At 38.9% G+C, this 26,137-nt stretch overlaps 1 protein-coding gene across 2 annotated transcripts; it reads left to right on the forward strand.

Moving 5' to 3' along the window:
* The first annotated feature begins 770 nt into the window (after positions 1–770).
* On the forward strand, positions 771–25,931 carry igfbp2a (insulin-like growth factor binding protein 2a). 2 transcript variants are annotated; one of them, XM_041264873.1, is made up of 4 exons: positions 771–1,249; positions 23,435–23,628; positions 24,684–24,824; positions 24,952–25,931. In XM_041264873.1, exons 1-4 carry the CDS (start codon positions 889–891, stop codon positions 25,099–25,101), a joined length of 846 nt encoding a protein of 281 aa, XP_041120807.1. In that variant the 5' UTR covers positions 771–888; the 3' UTR covers positions 25,102–25,931. The 2 variants fall into 2 exon arrangements, with proteins under 2 accessions (XP_041120807.1, XP_041120808.1); XM_041264874.1 differs by having other exon boundaries at positions 23,435–23,601.
* Positions 25,932–26,137: the final 206 nt, after the last annotated feature.

Consider the following 26,137-nt stretch of genomic DNA (forward strand, 5'->3'; position numbering starts at 1 on the left):
CTGGTGGCCATCTTGTTACACAACAGAACACCATTTTGTCATATCTGAATTCCATTGTCCACAGGATGATACCTACCAAGTTTAAAGTAAGTTGGCTAAACGGTTTGCAAACAGAAGCAGTTTGATGTTTGCAGCAAATTTTGCCGAATTTGGTGGATGCCATTTTGATAGTAAAGTTTATCGCAGCAACTTCTGCTTCACAAACTTGAAGCAGGTTTGGTTGCTGATAATGTATGCAAAATTTCAGATCAATCAGTTCACTGCTTCCCAAGAGGAAGATTTTGAAAGTCTGGGTGGATGCAGGAGATTTTTGCATCTGAACTGTAACCCACACAGGATGATGCCTGCCAAGTTTCATGTTGATTGGTTACATTGCGTGCGAACAGGAGCAGTTTGAAGTTAATGGAAGAAGAAGAAGAAGAAGAAGAAGAAGAAGAAGAAGAAGAAGAAGAAGAAGAAGAAGAAGATGAAGAAGAAGAAGAAGAAGAAGAAGAAGAAGAAGAAGAAGAAGAAGAAGAAGAAGAACCCTAACAATAACAATAGGCTTCCTAGCAATAACAATAGGCTGGGAAGCCTAATAGCACAATGCAGATATATACCAATTTTTTTTTTTTAAATTGAGACCAAATGAAATAATTTGTTTTTATCTACTGTATATAACAACACATTCTTGGATGTCTTTTCAAAAAGAGTTGTTAAAACTACTGCTTTTACCTATCATTTTCACTAGGTGGCTTGGTCTTGTCAATTCACTATCCACAGAATTTGTCAGTCTGTAGGACCTAGTAGGCGTCCTCCACATGTCCTACCTGACTCTTCAGTTTCTCACCTGGAGTTGCTCTCCCCTGTTTTGTGCTATTAGTTTGTAGTTTGATCTCTGATGGTAAAATGTTCTCGAATATAACCTGTACCTTGTTGTTGGCATTGGTGTCCATCCTCGACACCTCGCTTGGGGAGGTGGTGTTTCGTTGCCCGAGTTGTGCTGCAGAGCGCCAGGCTAGTTGCCCTGAGCGCAGGACGCCCTGCACAGAGCTAGTGCGGGAGCCCGGCTGTGGCTGCTGCCCTGTATGTGCCCGACAAGAAGGTGAGACCTGTGGGGTGTACACCGCGCGCTGCTCCACCGGACTTCGGTGTTACCCGAAACCAGGCTCAGAGGTACCCCTACAGGAGCTGGTGCAGGGGTACGGGCGCTGTGGGCGAAGAAATGACGGGGAGAGTAAGGCGAGTAAAGAAAATGGAGCTGATACTGGTAAGTAGTAGATATTACCTGTTAGCTAGTGAGAATTAAGCAATATATATTTTTGTTTGTTTTTTGGATAAATTGACAAAACACTAATAGTTCGGCAGACACAGTTAACTTAATGAAGTCACCGTTTTTTCTTCACCGTTATGTGGATACACAATACAACCAATTTTGTTTACGAATTAGTCTGTGTTGTTTGTGAGCAGTAAAACTAGTGATAGCATGACTTTTCCAACACAAAATAACCAAATAAGGATGGATAATCCACGGGTCTTTGTAGTGTGCATTAGAAGAAATGTGCAAATACAAACAAACAGAAACGCTAATTTTATAATAAAAGAAACAAAAATAAATCCTTTAATTTTAACTCGTTTATAACCTTAAGTGGATGTTCTTTTCCTTGGGCACATTTAGTTATCAAAGCTGTTGACTTGAAGATGCGATGTGTAGAATACAAGCACACAGTGGAATTATACAGTTAGTACGAAACGTGAATATGCTGCAGATAGCACAACTGAGTAACAATAATAATAAAAAACAGGATAAATATGAACCTTTGTGAACACTTTGATATGAAAAAGCTGGTGTTTTCCTCCATTGTGTAAGTGTATACAATTGGATTTATAAGCAATTTTCTTTTTTTGTGCCAATACAAAAAAAAAAAACATGCAAAAAGTCTTTCATTTTATTATTAAAACCAGCGTTGAAATAAGTCACAATACATTATACAGGTTGTGCCTTATTCAAGGTGAACGTTTTTTAGGAAATTAAGGTGGCTGTAAAAACTTCAGAGAAAAAAAAAAAAAAAAAAAAGCCAGAAATTTAAAATAACAATACAGGTGTGTGTAGGAGATGTTGGTTTAACATTCAGACTTGTTTATGTCTAGTTGTAAAACACCAGCAGTTTTGTATTTCACGAAATCAAAAGCTTAGTTAATCTGTCTGAATATTAATTATAAGGATAGTAATTTGACCCAAATTGCTCTAAAGAACAATATACTCAATTTTGTGCTTACAACAGCAAAGAGTAAGCACAGAAGACAGCTATTGCAAAGTGCAATTTGAAAGTTCTAAATAATGCACTTACTTCATGCACCTGTTTGGTACAGACTCACGCAGGGTGACACACAAAAACGGCGGCGAAGACAGGACTACACACACACACATACACTAACACTAGCACGTCTGCCCCCTCTTTTCATGATGCAAAGAGATTAACAATTAATGTTATGTATGTTTAAGTATTTCAAATCAATCACAGATGTGTCTTTGTTATAAGACAAAAAGAAACCTATCAATCCAAATTATTATTACATTTATTCATGTTCTCAAAGGAAGAAGAATAAAGGTTAGGCTTCATAGTTAAACATGTATAAAGGAGAAACAAAATAAAACTTTCAAGGAAAAGTAATGCATTGTTAAATGTTCATAATGAATCCTTAATGTGCTCTCTGGTCATACAGTTCATTAGTGAAGTAGTTTTAATAGTTCATCATGCATTGTTCGGTTCAGTCACTCAATTGGCTAAGTACGCATGTACAATGCTCCAGCATCTAGTTGAATAGACGAACATTACGTATTGTGACGATATCAATATCATGGCTTCAGTTCAGTTACTTGTAAACAGACAGTATAAGTTTGATACTTATTATGTTGGTGCGATGTTTAAAACAAGTGGAAGTTAGTTGTACAGCAGCACAGCGTAGCAACTCCGTGAAGGCTGTAGGCAAAGGCTTTGGTCGTTTCGGAGAGAGCTCATCTTTTCCGGGACAGCTTTGAAGATTACATAATTGCGTCTTCGTTGAAAAACTGCGATGAGTTGTAAGCGATGAGATTGAAGAGAGAAAGAACGAATCCAGAATGCGCGAATTCAGAGGACGAAAATCCATATTTTAAGTTTAAATAACATAATGCATAGGCGTTCCCTTGTACTGTGAACAAGCTCTCGTCGGTCCTTCCATTGGTTCACAGTATTTCATTCTCCGTACAAAATTACGATTACAATCATGTAAAACACATCATAATACAATCAAAGGATAATATTCAAAAATAGTTATTAGTTTATAATATTCATTTAAAACACAATAAACCCTTAAGGTTTATTGGGAAACTTAAATAACTATATAGCTTGTGTCTACAAGTTATGTAGTTAAAAATGATTCTTAAAGCATTTTAGCTAACTTTTAACACAATAGTGGTACAACTGCATAGTCACTATAGCTTGGCTTGGTAAGTTTTATGACAGCTTAGACCAGACAATCAGATAGCATTTTGGAAGGTGAGCTTCAAGAGTTAACACTACGTTTGGCCTGTGCCTTGGTCTAGTCAACAAGCTTTGAGTAAATCTGGTTAAGAATGTCCTGGAATTGGTGATAACAACCCAATCACCACAGCACGTCACACAGACAACAGTCTGAATTAAATATCTGGGAAATGCTTATATTAAAATTAATTTAACCATGAATTTCCGTGACAACTCTGTCTCTGGCTCTGGTGCTTGACTCTCGAGCGAGGGCACTGGACTATCTCCTTGGGTTTCTGGTGACACTGGGCAGTCTCTCTGGGGCTCTGGCGGTGCAAGGGGTTCTTTCTCTGGTAGCGCAGGACACTCTCTCCCGGGTGGTGCAGGACAGTCTCCCGGGTGGTGCAGGACAGTCTCCCGGGTGGTGCAGGACACTCTCTCCCAGGTGGTGCAGGACACTCTCTCCTGGGTGGTGCAGGACACTCTCCCGGGCAGCGCAGGACACTCTCCTGGGCGGCGCAGGGCACTCTCTCCAGGGCAGCACAGGACACTCTCTCCCAGGTGGTGCAGGACACACTCTCCTGGGCGGCGCAGGACACTCTCTCCCAGGTGGCGCAGGACACACTCTCCTGGGCGGCGCAGGACACTCCCGGGCGGCGCAGGACACTCTCCTGGGTGGTGCAGGACACTCTTTCCTGGGCAGCGCAGGACACTCTCTCCCAGGTGGTGCAGGACACTCTCTCCCAGGTGGTGCAGGACACACTCTCCTGGGCGGCGCAGGACACTCCCAGGTGGTGCAGGACAGTCTCCCGGGTGACGCAGGACACTCTCTCCCAGGTGACGCAGGACACTCTCTCCTAGGCGGCGCAGGACACTCTCTCCCAGGTGGTGCAGGACACTCTCTCCCGGGTGGTGAAGGCCACTCTGTCCCGGGTGGTGCAGGACACTCTCCCAGGCGGCGCAGGACACTCTCTCCCAAACGGCATAAGACACTGTCCCGGGCGGCGCAGGAAACTCTCTCTTAGATGGCGGTTGTGGAGCGGAGCTCTCTGACGGCAGCTGCGGCACGGGGCTCTCTTTTCTCAGGCGGTAGCACTGGGCTCTCTCCTTAGGACTCTTTCTCTTCTGTGTCTCTCTCTGTCTCCCAGATCGACGTCCTTCCCCTGCTTCTTTTGGTCGCTTCTGATGGGCATCTCCTGTAGTCTTCATATCCTGCTCACTTCTGACACCGGTGTGGCGGCGACATGTGGTGGGTTCTCAGCGGCAGTAATGAAGACACTACTAGGAATTTTTTTTGGCCCTTAAAAGTGCCGTTTAATATTTGCCCTTTCAGAAAAAGAATTTAGCCCCTTTACACTCCCCAGCAACAACCACATGAACGCAACACGACCCCGACCTGCACTAACGCAGCACCTAAATAGTGATCCCCCCAGAACCCTATTGGTTCACACACTCAGGGGCACATTTACATACACACAGTCCAATCGCTCAGACCCTTGGTCCCGCGCAAACAGCTGACTGGCAAAACTGAACACATATCACAGTGCAGCCAACACAGACCCCTCTCTCATACAGCTGCATTGTGCATGTGACACCCCAGGCAGCGCACCAGCACTGCCGAGACACAAAACACACTTCCACTCATAGACTCACGCAGGGTGGCACACACAGATGGCAGGTAAGACAGGACAGCTCGCTCACACACACACACACACACACACACACACACAAACACACACACACTAACCCCCCACCCCAGCGTCCAGTCCCAAGCAGTCTCAAATTGCCCTGCTGTTACAATATCATATTCTGTTACAATATCATATTCTGTTTTGTCTGTGGAGCAGTACTATCTTTTAGATATGTCCAAAGGTCCTTTGAAGTGTATTAACTTATGAAACCTAATATTTCACCTTCATTTGTATACGGTAACAAGAATACACATTTAATAGTTACCCACTTTATAATTTATGTTTTGCAAGGTTTTAAAATAGAAATATGTATAGTTTGTTAGAAAATAATTAAATACACTTTCTCATCAAGAACATTATTATTATAAAAAAAATTAATAATCTAGTAGCAGCTTGTACTGCTGGGTTATAGGATGGCAAACAAGTAGCAATAAACACGCCACAAGTGTCAGTATAACCTATTCACAGGAGATTGCAGCCCTATACATGTATCGTCTACTATTTCATTATTAAAATACAAATACAACATGTATTTTGGCTGAAAGTTTCTCAAGTCAATATTAATGCTTGGATACCACTTGGAAAATAGCTTGATACTAAGCAGAACCAATGGTCTCTTCACTGAAGTCCAATACAGAAATTTTAATGAATATCATACTATATTTTATTCATAAGAACATTAATTAATGAATTGATTAGTTAAAGCTGTACTAATAGGGTCTGGGGATATACATTTTGTCTGGACTATGCTGTATATTACTCTAAATATACTCTTATATTGGTGGATTGATTGACTATGATGCTGGGTGGCAAAGCCAATAGAAGTGTATCAGTCGCATCCACCCCCAAGTTTGTCCTGTTTTGAAGTTCTTTGTCTCTGCTAATCAATGAGATCTTTGTTGACACTGGTTTCTATTTTCAAATATGAAGTCACACCTAAAACACCTGCTGTGTAAAATGTAAAAATTGCAGGCACTGATAGCCTACACATTTAAGAATATAATTGGTGGGTTCATTTTGTTACCTGTTGATGTTGTGTTTACATCTAGTTGTCTTTGAATGAGTTTGACTGAATATTAGCAATAGTAACTGCATCTGTTAGGGTCCAGCATGTCTAGTCGTTAACAATCACATGAAAAGTCATTGTTACTGGAATATGTTAATCCACTGTGCAAACTTTGAGTGCTTAGTAATCGTTAAGCATGCAACACGAAATGTTAAATAGTTTATGGTGTTGGTAAAAACTATTTCCTCTGATTAGATTAAAGCTGCTGTGCCCCACAATTTAGATTAACACTAAAATGGTGTCTGTTTTTCCAACCTTTTTATGCAGTCTAAGGCCTTGTTGACTCGTTGTTTTGTTTACATTCTCCAGTGGTTTTAGCTGAAGAGGCAGTGTTCCTTGAAAACACACCAGTTAGCTAAATGTTGTATAAGTTTTGTCGCTCTATTTTAACTGTTCTTTCCATGCTAGGATTAGTAGACTTGTTAGTGGTTACAAAGATGACTGTTCAAGAACCTGTGTTCTCAAGAGCATTTACGTTTCTTGTTCCCAAGGCTACAGCTTTATAAAGCCTCTGGAATGGAAAGATATATGGTGGGAAAGCAAAGTGGATAGGAGATTCCCCAGAAAAGACACAGGCTTACTGGGCATAATGTTACCAAAATGATTTACGATTTAACTTGTTCAGATGGTTTCAGATGAAGACACAAGGGCATTGCCCTTGTGAAACTATGTTGGAAGCCTGCATTGCAATGGTATACTACAGGGTTGGACGATAATGAAAATTTCAGCTATCGATTATCGTCTGCAAGTGATCACGATAATCATGATTATCGGCCTATAAATAAAATATTTAAAATGATTTTAATTTATGAAATTATACTTGAGGTGATTGATAACCACCAGTTTTTTTTTATTTCTGGTGGGTGCCCAGAAGAAACATGAGTATGTTATGTTATGTTACACCTGTTATAATTTGTATATTAATACATTATGTAGTTTTCCTATAAAGTAATACTTTATTTAAAACTTTATTTTAATGTGAGAATGTTTATTTTCATTAAAAAAAGTGCCACCAAATGTATTAATATAATAAAAATAAATTGCTAACGTTACAAACATAAATGGTTTTCTTAACAAGATAATTTTTACCCACTTATTTTGCGTGTAAAATCTGCCATTAGTGAATCACACTAGGTTTTGTTGTGTAGTGCACATGGGTGTACAGACTCTAAATATAGAGTTTGTGTACTTTTCAGAACATACTGAGTTTTGCACATGGCTGCTATCTGCCTATCCTCCATTAAAAGTTAACTCTCTGTTTATGGAGGTTTTTACAATAGCAAATACGTTGGTGGAAATGTTATCTTGTATATGGAAAGTTGTATATATATATATATATATATATATATATATATATATATATATATATATATATATATTCTCCCAAGACTATATGAACCACTGAGGGTTCTGAGCACCCACTTGGTGCATGGGCTGCAGTGTAGTACTTATTCAATGTTTGCCATATGGTTGTGTTTTTTTTTTTTTTATTTTGCAATTATTCAATTTACATTAAAAAAAAAAAAATGGTGTCAAAATGTTTTATAGTCAAAAGTGCCACTTTTCTACAGTAATTTTAGCTAGCATGTTACTTTATTTTAAAAACAACAATATTTGCGTTTTTATGTTAGAAAACGTGTGTACAACTTATTGTCAAAATGAAACCGTGACGTAAAGTTAAAGCCTATGCGTATGGTTTAAAATCAGCACTTAACTTCCCAATGTATGCAGTGCTCACGCAGATCATGTTTTACAGTTCAGTACCGCTTATTGCTCAATGCAGAGCTGCTTTATTAGATCACAGATGGTAATTATGGCTATTGATGATAATTTTTCAACGCGATAAAATTATTACTGCAAAAATATTATCGATTATTATTCAAACCCTAGTATACCAATAAGTAATTAACATGAAAGTGTTGACAATGATGGATGATACCTGTTATTGTATCATTGTATATTGCTGTAACCCAATGAAAAACGTGTTCCAGCAATGTGAATGGCCTAGAAGAGCCAAGGTTGCCTATACCCCTTGTTTAGTAATTATAGTGAGGGTACTGGGAGATGGTGGGTCTTGTTATTAGAGTTGAGGGACTGGGAGGCAGTGTGGCCTACAGGTTATGGTTGAAGATATGGAGGTACTGATGGGCAATCAGACCCATCAAATGGATCAGAAAACTGTTTAATGTTATTTGCTGTTTAAGAGGTGATTGGGAGGGAAATTTATGAGAGTTGAAAGACAGGTAGACCATGTATAACCAGGGGATTAGCTTCAGTAGACCATTGTTTCAAGTACTGAGTCATTGTATTCATTTGACCCCAACTAACACCTGAGAGTCTGTTCAGGTGAAATAAGTTATAAATCAGGGAAAATGATTGAGTATACTATCATGGACAAAGGAAAGTATAGCCTTGAACAATCCTATCAGACTAATACTGGATGGTGAGGTGGAAGTCACATTTATACTTAAATAGCTGAATCATGGTTAATCTGTTCTCTTGGAGACCCAATTATGAGGTCATTTTTCCACACTATCATATGTAGAGGTGCCAGGTGAACAACTTTTATATAAGATTCAATGTGGTTTGACAACTCTGAAGCTCTGAAATTGTGGAGGGTGGTGTCATTTAGCCAGTCATGATGGAATTGGATTTCACAAACTCTATATTTTTCAAAATATTCAAATGTCTTTGTAAATGTTACAGCTGTTAGTTAAATATACCACAACCCTATTGTTAATATCTATCTATCTATCTATCTATCTATCTATCTATCTATCTATCTATCTATCTATCTATCTATCTATCTATCTATCTATCTATCTATCTATCTATCTATCTCTTGAGTTTTGGTGAGATGAATAAACCACTGAAACTTATCTCATTTTAAAGGAGTGCTAACCAAGGTTTTAAAATAGATGTCTAACTTCTGATCGCAGTATAGTGCACACTAGTTTCTTGTGTTGAAAATCTTTTGTTTATCACCTTTTATACTTTAATTTAAAATATGCAATTTCTCAAATACAACACTATAGATAAGAAGTTGCTTCTGCTTCCTCATGTCTAATCCCTTCCTATGTTGTAGTTTAAACTCACTCCAATGGCCTGTCTCTAGTCAGACCTATTTAAAATATTTGAATATCCTGAATTAAAATACAGCAATAAAGCTCAGTATTTTAGCAGAACAAAAAGGGGGACTCATGATAATGTTAATTCAGGTAAGAACAATTATTTTAAACCATATGACTTCAGTCATGTTTGATTACCTGATATGCAATCACATTTACAGTGCAAGAACCTGCTTAAGTTGTCCAATAATCGGCACCTCCTGCAGCACATTAACATTGATTAAGGCGCATTGGGTGAACTCTGGCTCAAAACCATTTTCTGTAGCACCAAATTTTCCATGGAGGTCCATATTTTAACAAGGTCTGAACTTGCTTAGCTTTTAAGAGCTGGCTGCTATGGCTACAGACATTAGAATGCAATACAAACTTACATTTGTTATAGCCAGGTAAAAGAGGGGCTTTTTCCTAGATTTAAAAACATTAACTGAACAATTAAACCCTTGTCTCCAGTTGACTTCAGCCTAGGGACTACAAGGAGACCAGCATCCTAATGAGACATTGATGGTTTATCTTGTTACCAGATCCCCTAGCTAGAGGAAATGAACAGTGATAGCATTTGTAGAATGCAAGTATTCTGTGTTCTTTTTATTTATTTATTTATTTATTTATTTATTTATCCAATGTGACTTACAGGTGATACAGTAAAAGGTTACAATGCAAGCTTGTGCAATCTTCTCCCAGACCTTCTCCCAACTGGGCACTTTTGCCAAGACCAGAATCATGGTGTGGTTCATCTTCTCCTCACTAGCCAGCCCTCTCTTTCACACCGTCGCTGTGGTTAGATGATCCTCCCTTGTAATTACCATACCAGCCCTGTGACTACCAGTCGTGCCAAGGCTTGTTCCAAGCTGACAGGCTCACTCCGACACGCACAGCACTGCAGTTTCGTCTGCCCGGGGTGTCATTAAAAGCCTGTCGTGTGTAATTAACAGGTGAGGGGGAGAGGCTGATGACTGTCAGAACCTGTCTTAAAGAGCGGCCCTTGCAGACAGCCCAGGATTTAATGTGCAGTTTGAGGCCAGGGAGGAGGAATAGGGATCCGTCTTAAAGCATGTGGAATTCAAGCTGCCTCTCGTAGGACTTGGTTAACCCACCTGGGGCCATGAAAAAAAAAAAAGCTTTTTAAAGCCTGTCACCTGCTCCCACGCATATGCCCATTTATTGAATTTACAGTGGATGGGATGGCTGCCAAACTGAGTAAATAAAATGATTGCTCACAGAGTTCTCAGAAACAATATATATTTGCATTTATTGTACTAGTTGCTACAATGAAAATAGTCATTGAATGTCTGTCAATCGTTCTTTTCCATAACTCCTGTAGTTATTTTACTCGTTCATGCTACAAGTCATAAAGGGGTCATCCAAATGATGTTTTTTTTAAATTTGTTTTGATATAACATTGTACATGGGTGTATACAGTTTATAACCTCCTACTGCTGTAAGTAGTAGCAGAAGCACCTTTTTGGCTTAGAATGATGAAGTGGCGAGTTGGATTCAAGATGGCAGGAAGCAGATACAAGAAGCATTCTTATAGCAATCTGTATTGTGCTATTCCAACATCACACACATTAATTGCTCAATGGATAGCAGCCTTGAGCTTACCTGTTTTGGAGATCCTGGTAAACACACTAGAGTACACTAGAGTAAAACATTCCACATTTCCATTCTATGATGCACCATACAAAACATTGGCACACATCATTAATCATCAGGTCAGTCGACTGTGGTTGTTAAAGTTGCCAGATCAAACAACCAAACAAGCTGATAATATCTTTTGACCAGGATGGCTGGTAGTGACGTTAGACCAGGAAGGCAGTGGACACAGACAACAATGCTGGGGTAATGAAAGCACTGCTTGCACTGGTTTATTGTAAAATAAAAAGATTTAAACAGAAAACAAAACACTTAACACACAAAACGGTACGCTGGCCAAACCAAACAGACAAAACAAAGAGAACACTAAATCAAACAAAGATCGTGCTGGTTTAAAGCCAGCATGAGTAGCAATTGTTTACTTTTAGTTTTAAGTTTACCCCCATATTTTCTCCCCTGTTCTCTCCTCACCAGACACCCAACCCTGAGTGAGTGATTCATGCATCTATATATACTACTGTGCCGGGATTCAATTACTAATTAATCATTCACTTGAATCCCAGCACGTGAACGAATTTCTGCAGTCCCCGTGCCCACATACTAATACACACTTGACCTGCATGTAAAGGGATTGTGCAATTCCTGTGCCTAAATACAACTATATATTTTAAATCACCCATGATAACCCACACTCCATGCACCAATAAATACACACAACATATAACATACAACACATATGCATTGGGGCGGGGCATCTTCACAGCCATGTTCAGCAACAATAAGGGATGAGCAAAAGGCTTTCCATTTACACTTTAAAAGTGGCCCCCGCAAAATGACTTCACATTAATGGCAGACTTTTTCAAGGGCAAATTCAATCCTATATTAACCTGGTAGCTTTTCTTATAACATTTCTGCTTATGCTTGCATCTTGGCAAACCTTGCTTACAGTGAAAATATTTGAAGAGATTAAACAAGTAATGTTTTTTTTTTTTTTTTTTTTTTTTTTTTTTTTTTAGCATATCCCTTATCTGTGCCAACACAAACTAACTGACAACCATGGAAAAACACTATTTACACAAAAAGTTGACTACTGTAAAATCAGTCATTTATTTTAACTGTAGTTCATGGCTTGATCTCCTTAGATGGTAAACTACAAATTAATCATGGTGACCTATCATTAAAAAAGACATTACTTCTCTTATTTGTAACCTTCAGCCTGCTCTGATTACCTGTTATGTGTTCCCAAGTTATTTTACCTTTTTGAACTCCTTGATAATGCTGGGCTACTGAAAAACCTTTTAGGTGTTGTATAGAAGTGTGAGAGATACGTAGACAGCTGGAATGGGACCACATTATTAATTTTCTATCACTTTCAAGTGTAATTCCTTGTTTTACAGTCATTTGTATCCTATATAGCTGCCTAGGTCCGAACAGCACAAATCTTGATACCAGGTTTTACTGCTTTAACCTTCGCTCATCATACTGGGCGTAGCCTATACAGTTGTCTTGCACTGTTTCTATGATGAAACAGTTTTCGAAAAACCACACGGTGGCACGTGTGAGTCACCACTGTGATACAATTGGAAAAAAGGTATGATTGCTGTATGAGTTAATGCAGCTGTTTATGTTAATTATAGAGGGTATATATAGAGGGAGAGTATTCAAAAACAGCAAACCGACAGGATACTCATCAATCACTAGAAATACTTCATGTCATGTATTATGTATTTCTCTAATTGAAGTATTATGGATTTTCTTGTATTTATTGCATCTTGGAAAGCGCTTTGTGACGGTGTTCCACTATGAAAGGCACTATATAAAATAGATTGATTAATGAAGAAAAGTAATTGATAAACTGATAACTTGCTAATTAGCTTCAATGTTTTGACTTCAGTTCCTGCTTCTTCAAATAGCATTGTAGAAATAGCTAGGTAGTCTGATGTTGTTCTTTAAAGTTTTGAATGTTGCACAGTGACTTGCAGATGAATGAACACTCTCTGGCATCACCACTGAAGTTACTTTGAAGGCCCCTTCAGCTGAAACGTTCAGATGCTTCCAACTCCTTATTGACAAGACAGACAGTGTCAGACAGTGACCACTAAGGAACTGGGCAGCATATTTAAAACAAATTGGTTAATTGAAAAGTAATGTTTGGAATGTTTTTGGGTCCAATGCCAGCAGTACTGTATTTTTTTTCTGAATCCCTAGATGACCTAGATGGCCTAGGTGAATCAATTTGTGCTCTTGCGCTATCTCACAACCCTGCTGATCCTGTATTAACAGTTAAAATCTTACAAGTGAAGCAAGCTGTGAACACCTACCGAGTGAACTGACTGACAAATTGGAAAGGAGCCAGTTTTTGTTGGCTGGCATCCAAGAGAAATGAACCAAGACACGCAAGTATGGATAACCTGAAGCAATAAATGCAACAGCAGATAAATGTCATATCAACTTTGATGTGAGAGATGGGTGTGTGGGCTCTGCTATACTTGACAGGCAAAAACAAGAGTGCCATTTTCATGCGGCTTTACATTTTTAAACCTTTAAGCTTAGTTTAAGATTTGTTAATTAATTAAGCTTTATTCATTCAAGAAGTCCTCTTTACTGTTTCAATACACTCACAAGCACATAGTCTATTCTGTTGTTTATTATTTAGCAGATACCTTTATCCAAGGTGACTTACAGAGACTAGGGTGTGTGAACTATGCATCAGCTGCAGAGTCACTTACAACAATGTCTCGCCCAAAAGACAGGGAGGTTAAGTGACTTGCTCAGGGCCACACAGTCAGTCAACTTATTGAAATCTCCTTGTCACCCCATTGTTATTCTGTGAGGTTTCTGTTTTAGCTGTGTTGTGTACCAGCCTTATTGAAACCCTGTCTAACTAAGAGTTGATTTGATTGACCTACTAAAGGCTGCCCTTCGTATCAGTGATATCATGGGCATGTATAGCATGGAAGAGAAGGCATTGGTCCCAGTTCAGATCCTCCTACAATGCACAAAGAAGCCCGAGCTCAATGGAGGAAGCTGATAGTCATTGAGTTGCAGAAGCAGGAGAAGAGGGTGAGGTGTGTAAAGGCAGTTTCCCAGGCCAAGAAGGGAGGATGGACAAGATGGGAGAGTGTGGAACAACGCAAGATCGGCTGGCGAGATCTATGGACAATGGACCAGAGCAGGATCAGTTTCCTTATGAGGTCAACATATGATGTTCTCCCATCACCACAGAACCTTAATCTATGGGTAGGAGAGGATCTGTGGTGTCCTTTGTGTTAATCGCCAGCTACATTGACACATTTTGACAGGATATAAGATGGGTCTTATCCAAGGATGGTTTGCTTTGCGTCAAGACCAAGCTGCGTTGTTTGGCCGAAGACAAGCGCAGCATGACCAACAGGTTGCCACCAAGGCCAGCAATATATGACTGTGGCAAAGCGTAAGCCTTGCACATGGAAATACGTAGTTTATTGTATGTTTTTGTGTTAATTGTTAATATTTATTTAATTAATTGTTTAGCTGCTGTGGCGCTGCGCCGGGGACGATTACCCGTCTGCGTGGAGCAGCAGCTGAAAGCAATCAGATGTTCCAGCAAGCAGTTGGGCATGTCTCAGCGGATCATCAGTGTAAAAGCATGGCGATCGCTGTGATCAGGGCTGCTGCAAGGCCTGCCGTTTTCATGGCACCTTTTGATTTATAGTTTGTTGTACTGTGTTTTATTTTTCACTTTTTGTACAGTTTGCTGTATTAGTCCTCTGTGCGTTACCATCGCTGGTAACGTTACATGACCACATTTATTTTACTTTCGTTTTCTGTTTTTGTAAATAAAACTTGCACTGGTGTTTTCAACATCAACACCACGTCTGTCTCTCTGTATGCTTGAACAGCGGCGATCACAGGCGTGACACGAGGAAGACCCTGTCACAATGACACACAAAGAACAACATTCTTCCTGCCACAGGTGCAACCAGCAAGAAAAGGTATTACAACCAGAACTCATCTAGGACAACTGGAAGCTGCTAGAGAGTGGAAAATGCTGGCAAATGTTGGACAATGGCATATTTTCCCATCTGAGATTGCCACCGATTACTTTCGACCTGATATTGTCTTGTGGTCTGGATCAGCACACTTTGTTTGCCTGGTAGAGTTAACAGTGCCTTGGGAGGGTACTCTGTTTGAGATGTATGAAAGGAAGAAACTTTGATATGCTCAACTGGCTGCTGAAGCGAAACAGCAAGGATGGAGAGTCCAGGTTTACCCAGTGAAGGTGGGTTATTGAGGATTTGTGGCACACGTCAGAACCCGGTTTCTCAGAGACATCGGATTCAGTGGTCAAGAGTTGAGACGCATAGTGAAGAAGTTATCTGAAGCAGGAGAGAGGAGCAGCAACTGGCTGTGGTTGAGATGAAAAAATTCTGGTTGGGGATCTCAAGCATCATAGAAAGAAAGCAATGTCAATATAAAGGAAGGTACGTTAGCTGGGTTTAGCTGAGTGGGAGCTGAGTGGGAGGTGGGTGATGCTGGGATGTCTGAATCACTGTCAAGCCCTTTTTAAGGTGTTATGGGCTAGTCGATGAAAAGATGAAAAGTGCCCACTTGAAGACCCCAGAGAAGTACCCAGTCCAGACGGTTGTCATGTTGATGCGCTAGGGAGGCTGCACAGTGGTTAATCCCTGGAGCCAGCGTTGCAGCCGTTGTGTGTGCTGATGCGCCATGGAGGTCAAATAGGCTGAACCCTGGAGACAGCATTACACTTCAGCCATCAACACCGGCAGAAGGATAGCTGCATCATCAAATGGAAGGAAACACAGATGGATCACATTAGTTTACTGTAAACAAAGCTATGTCTTAGTTGGTGCTTATCTTGGCGAAAGCTGAGTCCAATATCAGCATGAAGTTTTAACACCTACTCTCATGTAATGGAAATCATTACTCTAACCCATTGGGTTAAACCAGCTCCCATTGAGTTGAGGGAGAGAACCTGTGGCATAGGATGGCTCAGCATATAAGTGTAATGTTACCTGAAAGATTATGTATATAAACTGTGAAAACCCTGGAAGGAAGTTAATCTTCTTATAGTGCTGAATGAATAGAGGTTTTAAAAGTAATAGAAACAAAGGCGGTGCTTCTACGATTGTATTTCTTTATTCAGTTACCATAAAGCAGGCTCAGTTTTCTTTCTAAGTGTTTTTTAATACTTGCTGACGAAGATGACTTATACAATCGAGTGTAATTATTGGCATGTTACCTGCTGGAAGGGTTTTTCCTGAACATGCTTTGACAGCACATTTTACACAGGTCTGACTAATCTGTAATTGCAAATGTAAATACTAAACGTTCTTACTGTGAAATCATTAATCATATTCTCGTCATTAAGTGCCAGGTGAATCAGCAGGCTTTTCTTTTTTAAAGGTTTCATCCAGGAACCAATCATAGGTATAAAAAAATCAAAGTTGTTTGAAAGTATTTGTCTGCTCAGCACTCTGTGGAGCTGCATATTCCCCGCTCAGGTGAAATCTCAGCAACCCAAGTACTGTTGTGAATTATTCCAAACCAACTAGACTGAAGATTGATTGATTCCACACTGATAAATGTGAAGTGAACCTCAAATAGATACACACAATATACACCCTTGAAGTTTTGAGGTAAGGAGGTAAAAAGTAGAACCCCATTGGGGGCCTATTTACACAACCTTAAGGACTATTATAGCGAGATTTTTTTAAATCCATTTTGAGTAATTGAATTAAGTTTTCAGTGCATGAAACCTTTTTATAGGGGGTTAGACATTTGTTAAAGAACTGTTTAACCAAATACAATACTTATACAATACAAACTGCATGCCTTTTAGTTACATTTGTGGATATTACGCCATCTCTGTAAATGTTTGATAATTTGTCAGGTTTGTAGAATTAACCCGGTTAAATGTCCAAGGTTAAAGTATGTTTTGCTTTTACTACACATCCACTAAAGGGAGAAGAATCATTTTGGGTTTTTTCAACGAAAACAAGTCCACATCTTTAGTATATATAACACTGATTTCCCAACTCAAGGTGAACCCATAGTATGGTGGCGACATATGGGATTAATATGAGACCATATTAACCTTTCTGACCCGAAGTTAGTGGTTATGGAAAAAACAAACAAACAAAAGACACTGTCAATTTCATTTATCTGTCATGTATTCACTGAATCTATTTATTACCTTGAGAATGAATGAGAAACCAACATTTCTCAGGTGTGAAAACTTCATACAGTACACTCTGCAACAGGTTAGGTCTCAGTAGAATGTTACTCTGGTGCACACAAAGGCACAATTTCACAAGATATATTGATGTTGGCTGTGACATAAAGCTACAGCAATACTGAGTGGGTTTAGCTGTACCAACTGGCAAGCAAATATCAGTGATGTTGCACAGTAGTTTCAATACTCTAAAACACATATGTCAAACTCAAGTCAAGTATATAATATATATATATTATGAAATCAATTTAGTAATCAATATATTAGATATGTTATATAAAGATATATATATATATATAATATCACAATCCCACAATCTTGTGCCCTATCACAATCCACTGCCAAGTATTCTTATCCAATTGTAATGGAAAAAGGGTAAAACATCAACTACACCAGTCAAAACAGCATGAAATTGGCTCAGCAAGTATTGATATGGATCACTGAAACAACCTCAGTGCCGCCTCCCCTTTCCTGAAAAGGAGGTGCATTGTACTTTAACAAACATCTGGAGGACTTTGTTTGTGGTCAGTTGCTTTGATAGCAGATAAACACACAATCCACTAGCTCACCTCTCCCTTTGTCTGCACTGACAAACAAACCTGTAAAGGGCCCCCTTTACAAAATAGCTGTCATTGCCTTTGAACAGCTGTCCAAACAGTTGGATAGAGGGCAGGTACCTTTCCAAGGTCACAGGATCCTCAATTCAATCAAATAAACAGCAGCCTAAAGCACACCCGTATATCAAGTCCCCAGCTTAACTTAAGCTTCATTTAAGGTATTATTTGGAATTTGCTTGCTGTATCTGTATTAAGTAAGACCTGTGGGATATTGTCAGCCTCTGTAACTTTTGTGTAAATGTAATCACTGTTGTGTCACTGTCTCTCTTTAGTTTTGTCACTAATTCTGTATCTCTCCAAATCATACTGTTCCAACATTACTTTATTCTGTCTTCGTAATGTGAACTCAATGTAAAAGCTCCTAAACCCTGGCCCTTATATGTGACAGACTTATCTGGTACTTGCATCTGTTCAAGTCCCTCTTAAATATTCTCTTTTATGTAACCGGTTCCTTTAAGGGTGAACCACCTCAACAAAGAGGCAAACTTTGCAATTAACCAACCAACAGGCTGCATGTTATTATGTGTTCCTGGGACTTAAAAAGGTTGTTCTTGTTAATATTTACTAAAGAATAAATTGAAGGACTAACCTTGGAACTGCTTATCCAGTTGTGCTAAAACTTAGTAATTACGTGCCAGATATTTAAAGAATTTGCAATTGTATGTAACTTTTATGCAACTCTGCTTGTATTGTGAATATCTGGCATATATTCACAACTCTGTGAAATTCAGGAGTTGCAGGGAAATTGCTTATATCGCAAAGCTCCAAAAATATTGATATGAATCTAAACAGGAAATGAATTGCAACTCTGACAACACCCAACTGATGCAGGTGTATTTGCATACGAGGAGAAAGAATGGCTCAAAGTGTTCAAAGGCTTAAAATGGGCCTGTGGAAGGGGTGTGGGTAATTCACTGACCAGGAGACAGACAGGTGTATTTGGAAACACCACACAGGTGCCCAGTTTTATTTTAGACCGGTTCTTATTTCTCTCCGGCAGAGGGCACTGTTGCCCGTGGGCTGCCTATCAACGATGATAGATAGCACCACGGAAATACCACAGCTGGTACACGAACAGCAAATGCACTCGCAGGTGCTCAAAGAAATAATAATGAAAACAGAAGGCGAAAAGAACAAGGGAAAATAAAACAGTAATAAAACTACAAATAAAAGGTGCTGCACTCGGCAGCGTTATCCCGGTCGCCGCTACCCGCACGACCCGGATCACCGTCCTACTCTGTCGGCTATCTAGCCTGCTCTTTTACAATACGCCGGGGTCTGCCCAAGGATTCCCCGCTCTCTCTCTCTTTCTCGCTGTGAATTTATTTTCTCCCAGCTGATTCCCGGTCCTGAATCAAAGCTTCCGCACTCTTGGTGCGTCTAAGTGGGCAGACCTGAGGAAACAACAGAGCGTTATTTTATAGGACCAACAATCACCCAAGACCCGCCTCCCAGCCATTCAGAGAGGGGGAAAGTCCACACACACCCTTTCCCACCTCCCCGTGTCATTGCCATGACTCACAGGCGGCTGTTGGGCGACTGCCGCCCTCTTCCTGCAGCCCGTGAACACGCCAGCAGAGTCAGTACAGATCTCTCCCTGTTACAGGGCCACTTTACTGATGAAGAGGATATAATATTAGCTGACAATGTCTTAGAAAATGAAGATAAATTGTTTGTAAAGGAGAAAAACAAAAACTCAGAGGTTGAGAAAAATAAGATTGGCAATAAACAATGTGAAACTATACCACACAATTACTCTGTCACTGTAGCCCACATATTCAAAATGTTTATCATTATATGAGTTTTCAGTTTTTTTTTTATGCAATAAAATGCTTCCGGACCAAGTCGGAACTGCCCGGACAGGGTACTAAAATAGGGTTACTGATTTTCCACGATCGCTGAATTAGGCATTGGGAATGAAATTAGGCATTTTGGTAATGGAATTTTGGATTGTTGTCTTTTTCTAATTGCAACTCCAGTTTTCTGCACCCAGCCGAGTTGAGTTAATTCATCATGTGACTTCAATCATGTTTCTCTGCTGAAACTCAACATGGCAGCTGCAACAATGAAGAAATAAAAATGCAATGTTTCAGCAAAAGACAGCTAAAACATTTTCTGATTGTCAATATGAAGATGGTTGGATATTACTATGCAAATTTTGCTATCATTTGATTGATCATGTATGAGTCAATACCATTAAAGATCATGTTGACAATTGTAAACACAGAGAACAATAAAGCAAAAAAGATGGCAAAAAGTGTAAAGCACTGCATTCTTTTATGCTGAAAAACCTAGACCTATGGTACTGCGCTCAAGGAGGGGCTTCCCCGAAGTAAGTAAACTAATCTGATTATTATTCAGTTTACTTCTTTTCACTCTACCTGATTTTAATAAAGCTATAATTAGCAATGTTAAACCATGAACATTTCTTAATTAAATTATATTATCTGACGATGAAGAAACAAGCTCAAAGCTATTTTTCTACTGTACATTCCTTTAAGGAACTTGATCGCTTTCTTGTGTTAAGGATGTAGTCACTACACTACACACAGTTTGTTTCATAAAGACATTCTGTCTGGAGACATGCCTCTTGTTAAATAACAAGGTAGAATTAGCAAAGAAACAATTAGGAGGATTAATTATGTGTTTAAATTTGTCACCAACAATCTACGGAACACAAATTTTTTTTAAATTTCGCTTAATTATTCCCAAGTCCTCCAGAGCTGAGGAAGGTTTTTTTTTTTCCTCATGCTACTATGAACCAGCCATTAACCTTTTCCCCATGCAACACTGCCTCGTCTAGAAGAAATATCACAGAATACTTGCCAGAGGTGTTCATAGGTTAGACATTATTTAAAGAGCTCTATTGAGGCCACTTGCTCATTTTAAAAAGCAGAAAATGATGCAAAGTTAATCAAAACATCAAGAAGAATACATTGGTTAAGATAAGTGCAACTGTTCTATACTTATTGACTTGATGGATTCTTGATGGATGTTCTGTATTGACTTGGTGGATTCAGTCATGAATAAGAAAAGTGAAACTCCCTGGTGTTTCTCCTGATTAATACTGAAAGTTAAGATTATTGAGAATACCTGTCTGCCTGTCTTTATGTATATGTGTATGTATGTGAACATGTGAAGAATTTCAAAGGATGCAGTCACTCACTTGCCCTACATGCTGACAACTGCTAAAATGATCCAAGGATATATAAATAGAGACAGTTCTGGACATGAGTGTCATCAACTTTCTTTTTAATGAAGTCTATAATGTAAAACCAAGGCAGTTTTCATAGATGGGTTTTGGGTGCTGACATCATCAAACCCTGTGATCTAATTTGAACATTTTATTGAATGTTTTGAGTTTAATGCCACCCCCCTGTTTACTCCAAGTTTACAGCTAATCACCTGTACTTTAACCCTATGCTTATTAACCCAAAATAAATCCATTTCAGATATTTTTCCCCCAGTTATTTTGTCCAAAAATGTATCGTCTTAAAAAGGCAACTATATATATATATATATATATATATATATATATATATATATATATATATATTATATATATATATATATATATATATATATACAGTGGCTTGCAAAAGTATTCAGACCCCTGACCAATTCTCTCATATTACTGAATTACAAATGGTACATTGAAATTTCGTTCTGTTTGATATTTTATTTTTAAACACTGAAACTCAGAATCAATTATTGTAAGGTGACATGTGGAAGCTCCCAGTTTGCCCCGATGAAAGAAATTGCCCAAACGAGGACACAATTACCTTACCATTGGCCTCCACCTGTGAACCATTAAAGATGCTGCACATTTTCTGGATAAGAACCCCACTGTTGAAGGATCATTGGTAAGGCTGTGAATCTGAAGGAAAATGAAGACCAAAGAGCATTCTACAGAAGTTAGAGATAAAGTAATACAAATGCATAGATTAGGGAAATGGTACAAAATAATATCCAAGTGTTTGGATATCCCAGTGAGCACAGTTGGATCAATAATCAGGAAGTTGAAGCTGCATCACACCACCCAGCCACTGCCAAGAAAAGGCCGCCCCTCAAAACTCAGTGGTCAAACAAGAAGGAGACTTGTGAGAAAAGTCACAGAGAGGCCAACAATCACTTTGAAGGAGCTACAGAGTTCAGTGGCTGGGAGTGGAGTAATGGTGCACCAGTCAATCATATTAAGAGCTTTGCATAACACTAGTCTGTATGGGAGGCTGGCAAGAAAGAAGCCGTTACTCAAAAAGTACCATCTGAAAGCACGTCTGGAGTTTGCCACAAAGCATGAGAGTGACCCAGCTGCGATGTGGGAAAGGTCTGGTCAGATTAGACCAAGTTTTGGCCAAAACTCAAAGTGCTATGTGTGGCGCAAACCTAACACTGTCCATGCCTCAAGACAGACCATCCTTACAGTGAAATATGGTGGTGGCAGCATCATGCTGTGGGGATGCTTCTCATCAGCAGGGTCTAGGCATCTTGTTATAATTGAAGGAAGAATGGATGGAGCAAAATACAAGAAAATACTGCAAGAGAATCTGCTTCAGTCCGCTAAAAGACTGAAGCTTGGAAGGAAACTCACCTTTCAGCAGGATAATGATCCCAAGCACAAGGCCAAAGCAACATTGGAATGGCTCAAGAACAAATAGGTGAATGTCCTACAGTGGCCCAGTCAAAGTCCTGATCTCAATCCTACTGAGAATCTGTGGCACTGTTTAAAAATTGTGGTCCACAAGCGTCGTCCATCCAACCTGAACAACCTGGAGCAAATCTGCCAAGAAGAATGGGCCAAAATCACTCCGACACTGTGTGCAAAGCTGGTACATACTTACCCCAAAAGACTTAAAGCTGTTATTGCAGCGAAAGATGGCTCTACCAAATATTAATGTGTGGAGGTTGAATACTTATGCAAGCAAGATATTTCAGTTTTTTATTTTTCTTAAAAATATTTCCCAACATAAAACCAATGTCATCTTACAGTAATTGATTTTGAGTTTAAGTGTTTTAAAATAAAATATTGAACAGAACGAAATTTCAATGTACCATTTGTAATTCAGTAATATGAGAGAATTGGTCAGGGGTCTGAATACTTTTGCAAGCCACTGTGTGTGTGTGTATATATATATATATATATATATATATATATATATATATATATATATATATATATATATATATATATATATATCTATATATATATATATATATATATATATATATATATATATATATCATATATATATATATATATATATATATATATATATATATATATATATATATATATATATATATATATATGTATAAACAACTTGTGATAAAACTTGCTAATTACCCTCTTTAGCACAAATTGTCAAGTATATCATGTTCTGGAGTCTATTGGTCTGGTACACTGTATGTCATATTGTTTTAGATATATCTAACAAACCACTTATCCAATTGTGCTGCAACTTGCTGAGGATCTTATTTTGCCTAGGTTGTTACTAGTATTGGAATGTAGGGGTAAATACAGGCGGTCTGTCTGTCCATCCAAAAGACAGTTACTGGTGTTGGTAATGATAAATGTGTAATTTAATTTCTAATCTAATTTCATTAATTTCTGTTCAACAGCAGAGTTTCTTGATCACTCAGAGGTGAGTCTGACTGAGGCCATACCAGATGGCCGCAAGACGAATGGTCAGCGGAATGAAGCAAAGGATTTGGCTGTGATCCGACTCCGGCAGACCGAACAGGAACGTCAGATGTCCAAGGGACCGAGACAGCCCCACGCCCCAGAAGTCAGTAAGAGGACCAGGCTAAAACCGGTCAGTGGAAACCCCACTTTACTGTATAATCTTTGAAATTAGGGTTGTGATCTTATATTTGCATATATGCACTGACTGTTTTTTGGTTTAATATTTTAGTCCTGTGTGTATAATCTCACGCATGCTAAAGATATGTGGTAATGTAAGAGAAGGGGGCACAGACATATTTACTATACACCAGCACACCGCTCAGAAAACCTTTTCTTAATTAGATCATATTTAAGACCAATAATGAGAAAGATTTGAGAACCCCACCCCCACCCCCCAAAACAGAAAATCGAATATTAAAATGAGAACTATTTTTTAACCAAGACGATTCTTTATTTGGAGCTAGGTTCAAAAAAAAAAAAAAAGTTATCTTTTTATTACTTTTGTACTTCGTTTTAGCCCTCTATTATTTGTATTATTTTATTTGCTTATGTAAAAATATATACGACAGTACGACTGAAAAGTTTTTAGGAAAAGTCAAAATTTTAGGAACACCCCTTCTCTGGGTACTGATATCATTTAAAAACATGTTTCCTTAGAAGGTTCTATCCATAATCAAAGTTTACTTAGTCAAGAATGATACTGCGGTTAACGCAGTACAGCAGAGCCCTCTATTGGCAAACAAGTGTTATTGTCAAAGTGTCTTTATGTAACATTAAACACTCATCAATGCCTACAGATTATTAGACATTGCCATGAAATTATTCAAATACAACTGTACAATCTTCCATGTGATGCCTGTCTTGGAATTAGATAATTATGCTTATAAAGCTACTGATAGACAGTTAGTGGATGTTTTCTGTGTTTTGTGGAACTCTTTGTTATAAAAATAAAAAAAAAATTGTGAATTATTCACTGTTATGAAGGCGTATAAAAATGTTCAATCCAAATCGTTCACAACTCACAAACTTCCATGGCAATATCCATACAAGAATATGTATAAAACAGTATGCATGCTGGAAGGGCTTTGGCATGTAAATATCCCACCTAATCATTCTGCATTAGTAGTAAATGTGGCGCTCAGCAGCAGAAACTAATCTGACTGTCTTTCTCTCTTTGCTGTGCAGAGTCTGTGCCAAAAGCAACTGGACCAGGTCCTAGAGAAGATCTCCATGATGCGTATCCAGGATGAGAAGGGACCGCTGGAGCTCCTGTACACAATGCACATGCCCAACTGTGACAAGCGGGGGCTCTACAACCTCAAACAGGTGAGCAGTCTACAGAAACCACTGTTCCGCTTTGTCCCAGGCACTTTTACTGTAAAATAACCCTGTTGTAAATAGGACTATACTTTGTTCCATGCGAAACCATTCTTTGTTGTCTCTTTTATTTCAGTGCAAGATGTCTGTCAACGGTCAACGGGGCGAGTGTTGGTGTGTGAGCCCAAGCACAGGGAAGCCTATTCCAAACTCCCCAGTGATAAGGGGGGACCCTGAGTGCAATCTATACTACAACGAAAATGAGGACTTGTTACCCCAAAAATAACAAGTACTCCCCTGCCCCCCCACACCACCACCAACACCACCATCACCAACACCACCATCACCACACATCCAGAAACATAGGGGCTGGGCAATCCAGACAACATGGAACTTCTGGAGAAACAACAGATTGTATAACTATACAAGTTATGGATGTATGTTTTATAGTTTGTTTTTATACAGTATATAAAGTCAAATATCACCAATATCACATTTTAGGGTTTGGTGGCCCTTATGGCTTTAATTTTTTTAGTTTTATTCCATAATCATGAATGTTACCTTATAAGTAGAACAGTATTTTTGAGTGGGGAAAAAAAGATTATCGCCTTTTTTTACTTTCTTTGATATAACAAAGGTTATATAATGTTATTTAGAACCTATTTCTAAACTAGCAGTACAGTCAGCTACATTTAGTAAAACAGTATTGATTAATTATGTTTCTGTGTAAAATACAATATGATTGTGGGACACTGCTGCTTTTACAGTTTATCCGATATGACAAAAAAATCATTCAGTAAAAATCACAGGAAGATCAATTTGAATGGTGAATGATCACCAAGGGTCTTATGTTGATCTGCTGCAATCACTGACCACCAAGTTCTAAAGCTTATTCCTTTAGCTTCTCTGCAAGTGAAGGGCCATACTGGTAAACGTGCTGAATAGGGTTAATGGAAGATGATATGCAAAGGGAAAATGTTTATATCACACTATTTGGCCACTAAAGGGTTGTTCAATAATATTGACTTTTAAGTAGAATTGAAAGCAAAGCAAAACAACAATCATGGGGTTTCCATGCAGGTCAATTTACATGTGAAATGGCGATGCACGTGCACGTTGGGGAGAATTACTTGTGTAAATCAGGTTTGTGGCAGAAAAAACGTCCAGAGAGGGATAGGGTAAATCTCATTTACTCGTGTAAATGACGAAACACACAGGAAAATAGCTGCTTACTAAATGCCTGTAACTGAATTCCCTTGCTTTTGACCCCAGCTATGTCCAAAGACAATGCGTGTCCGCCCTTCACTCAAAATCGCTTGAGT

This window comes from Polyodon spathula, chromosome 11 (genome assembly GCF_017654505.1).
Source record: "Polyodon spathula isolate WHYD16114869_AA chromosome 11, ASM1765450v1, whole genome shotgun sequence".
NCBI lineage: Eukaryota > Metazoa > Chordata > Actinopteri > Acipenseriformes > Polyodontidae > Polyodon > Polyodon spathula.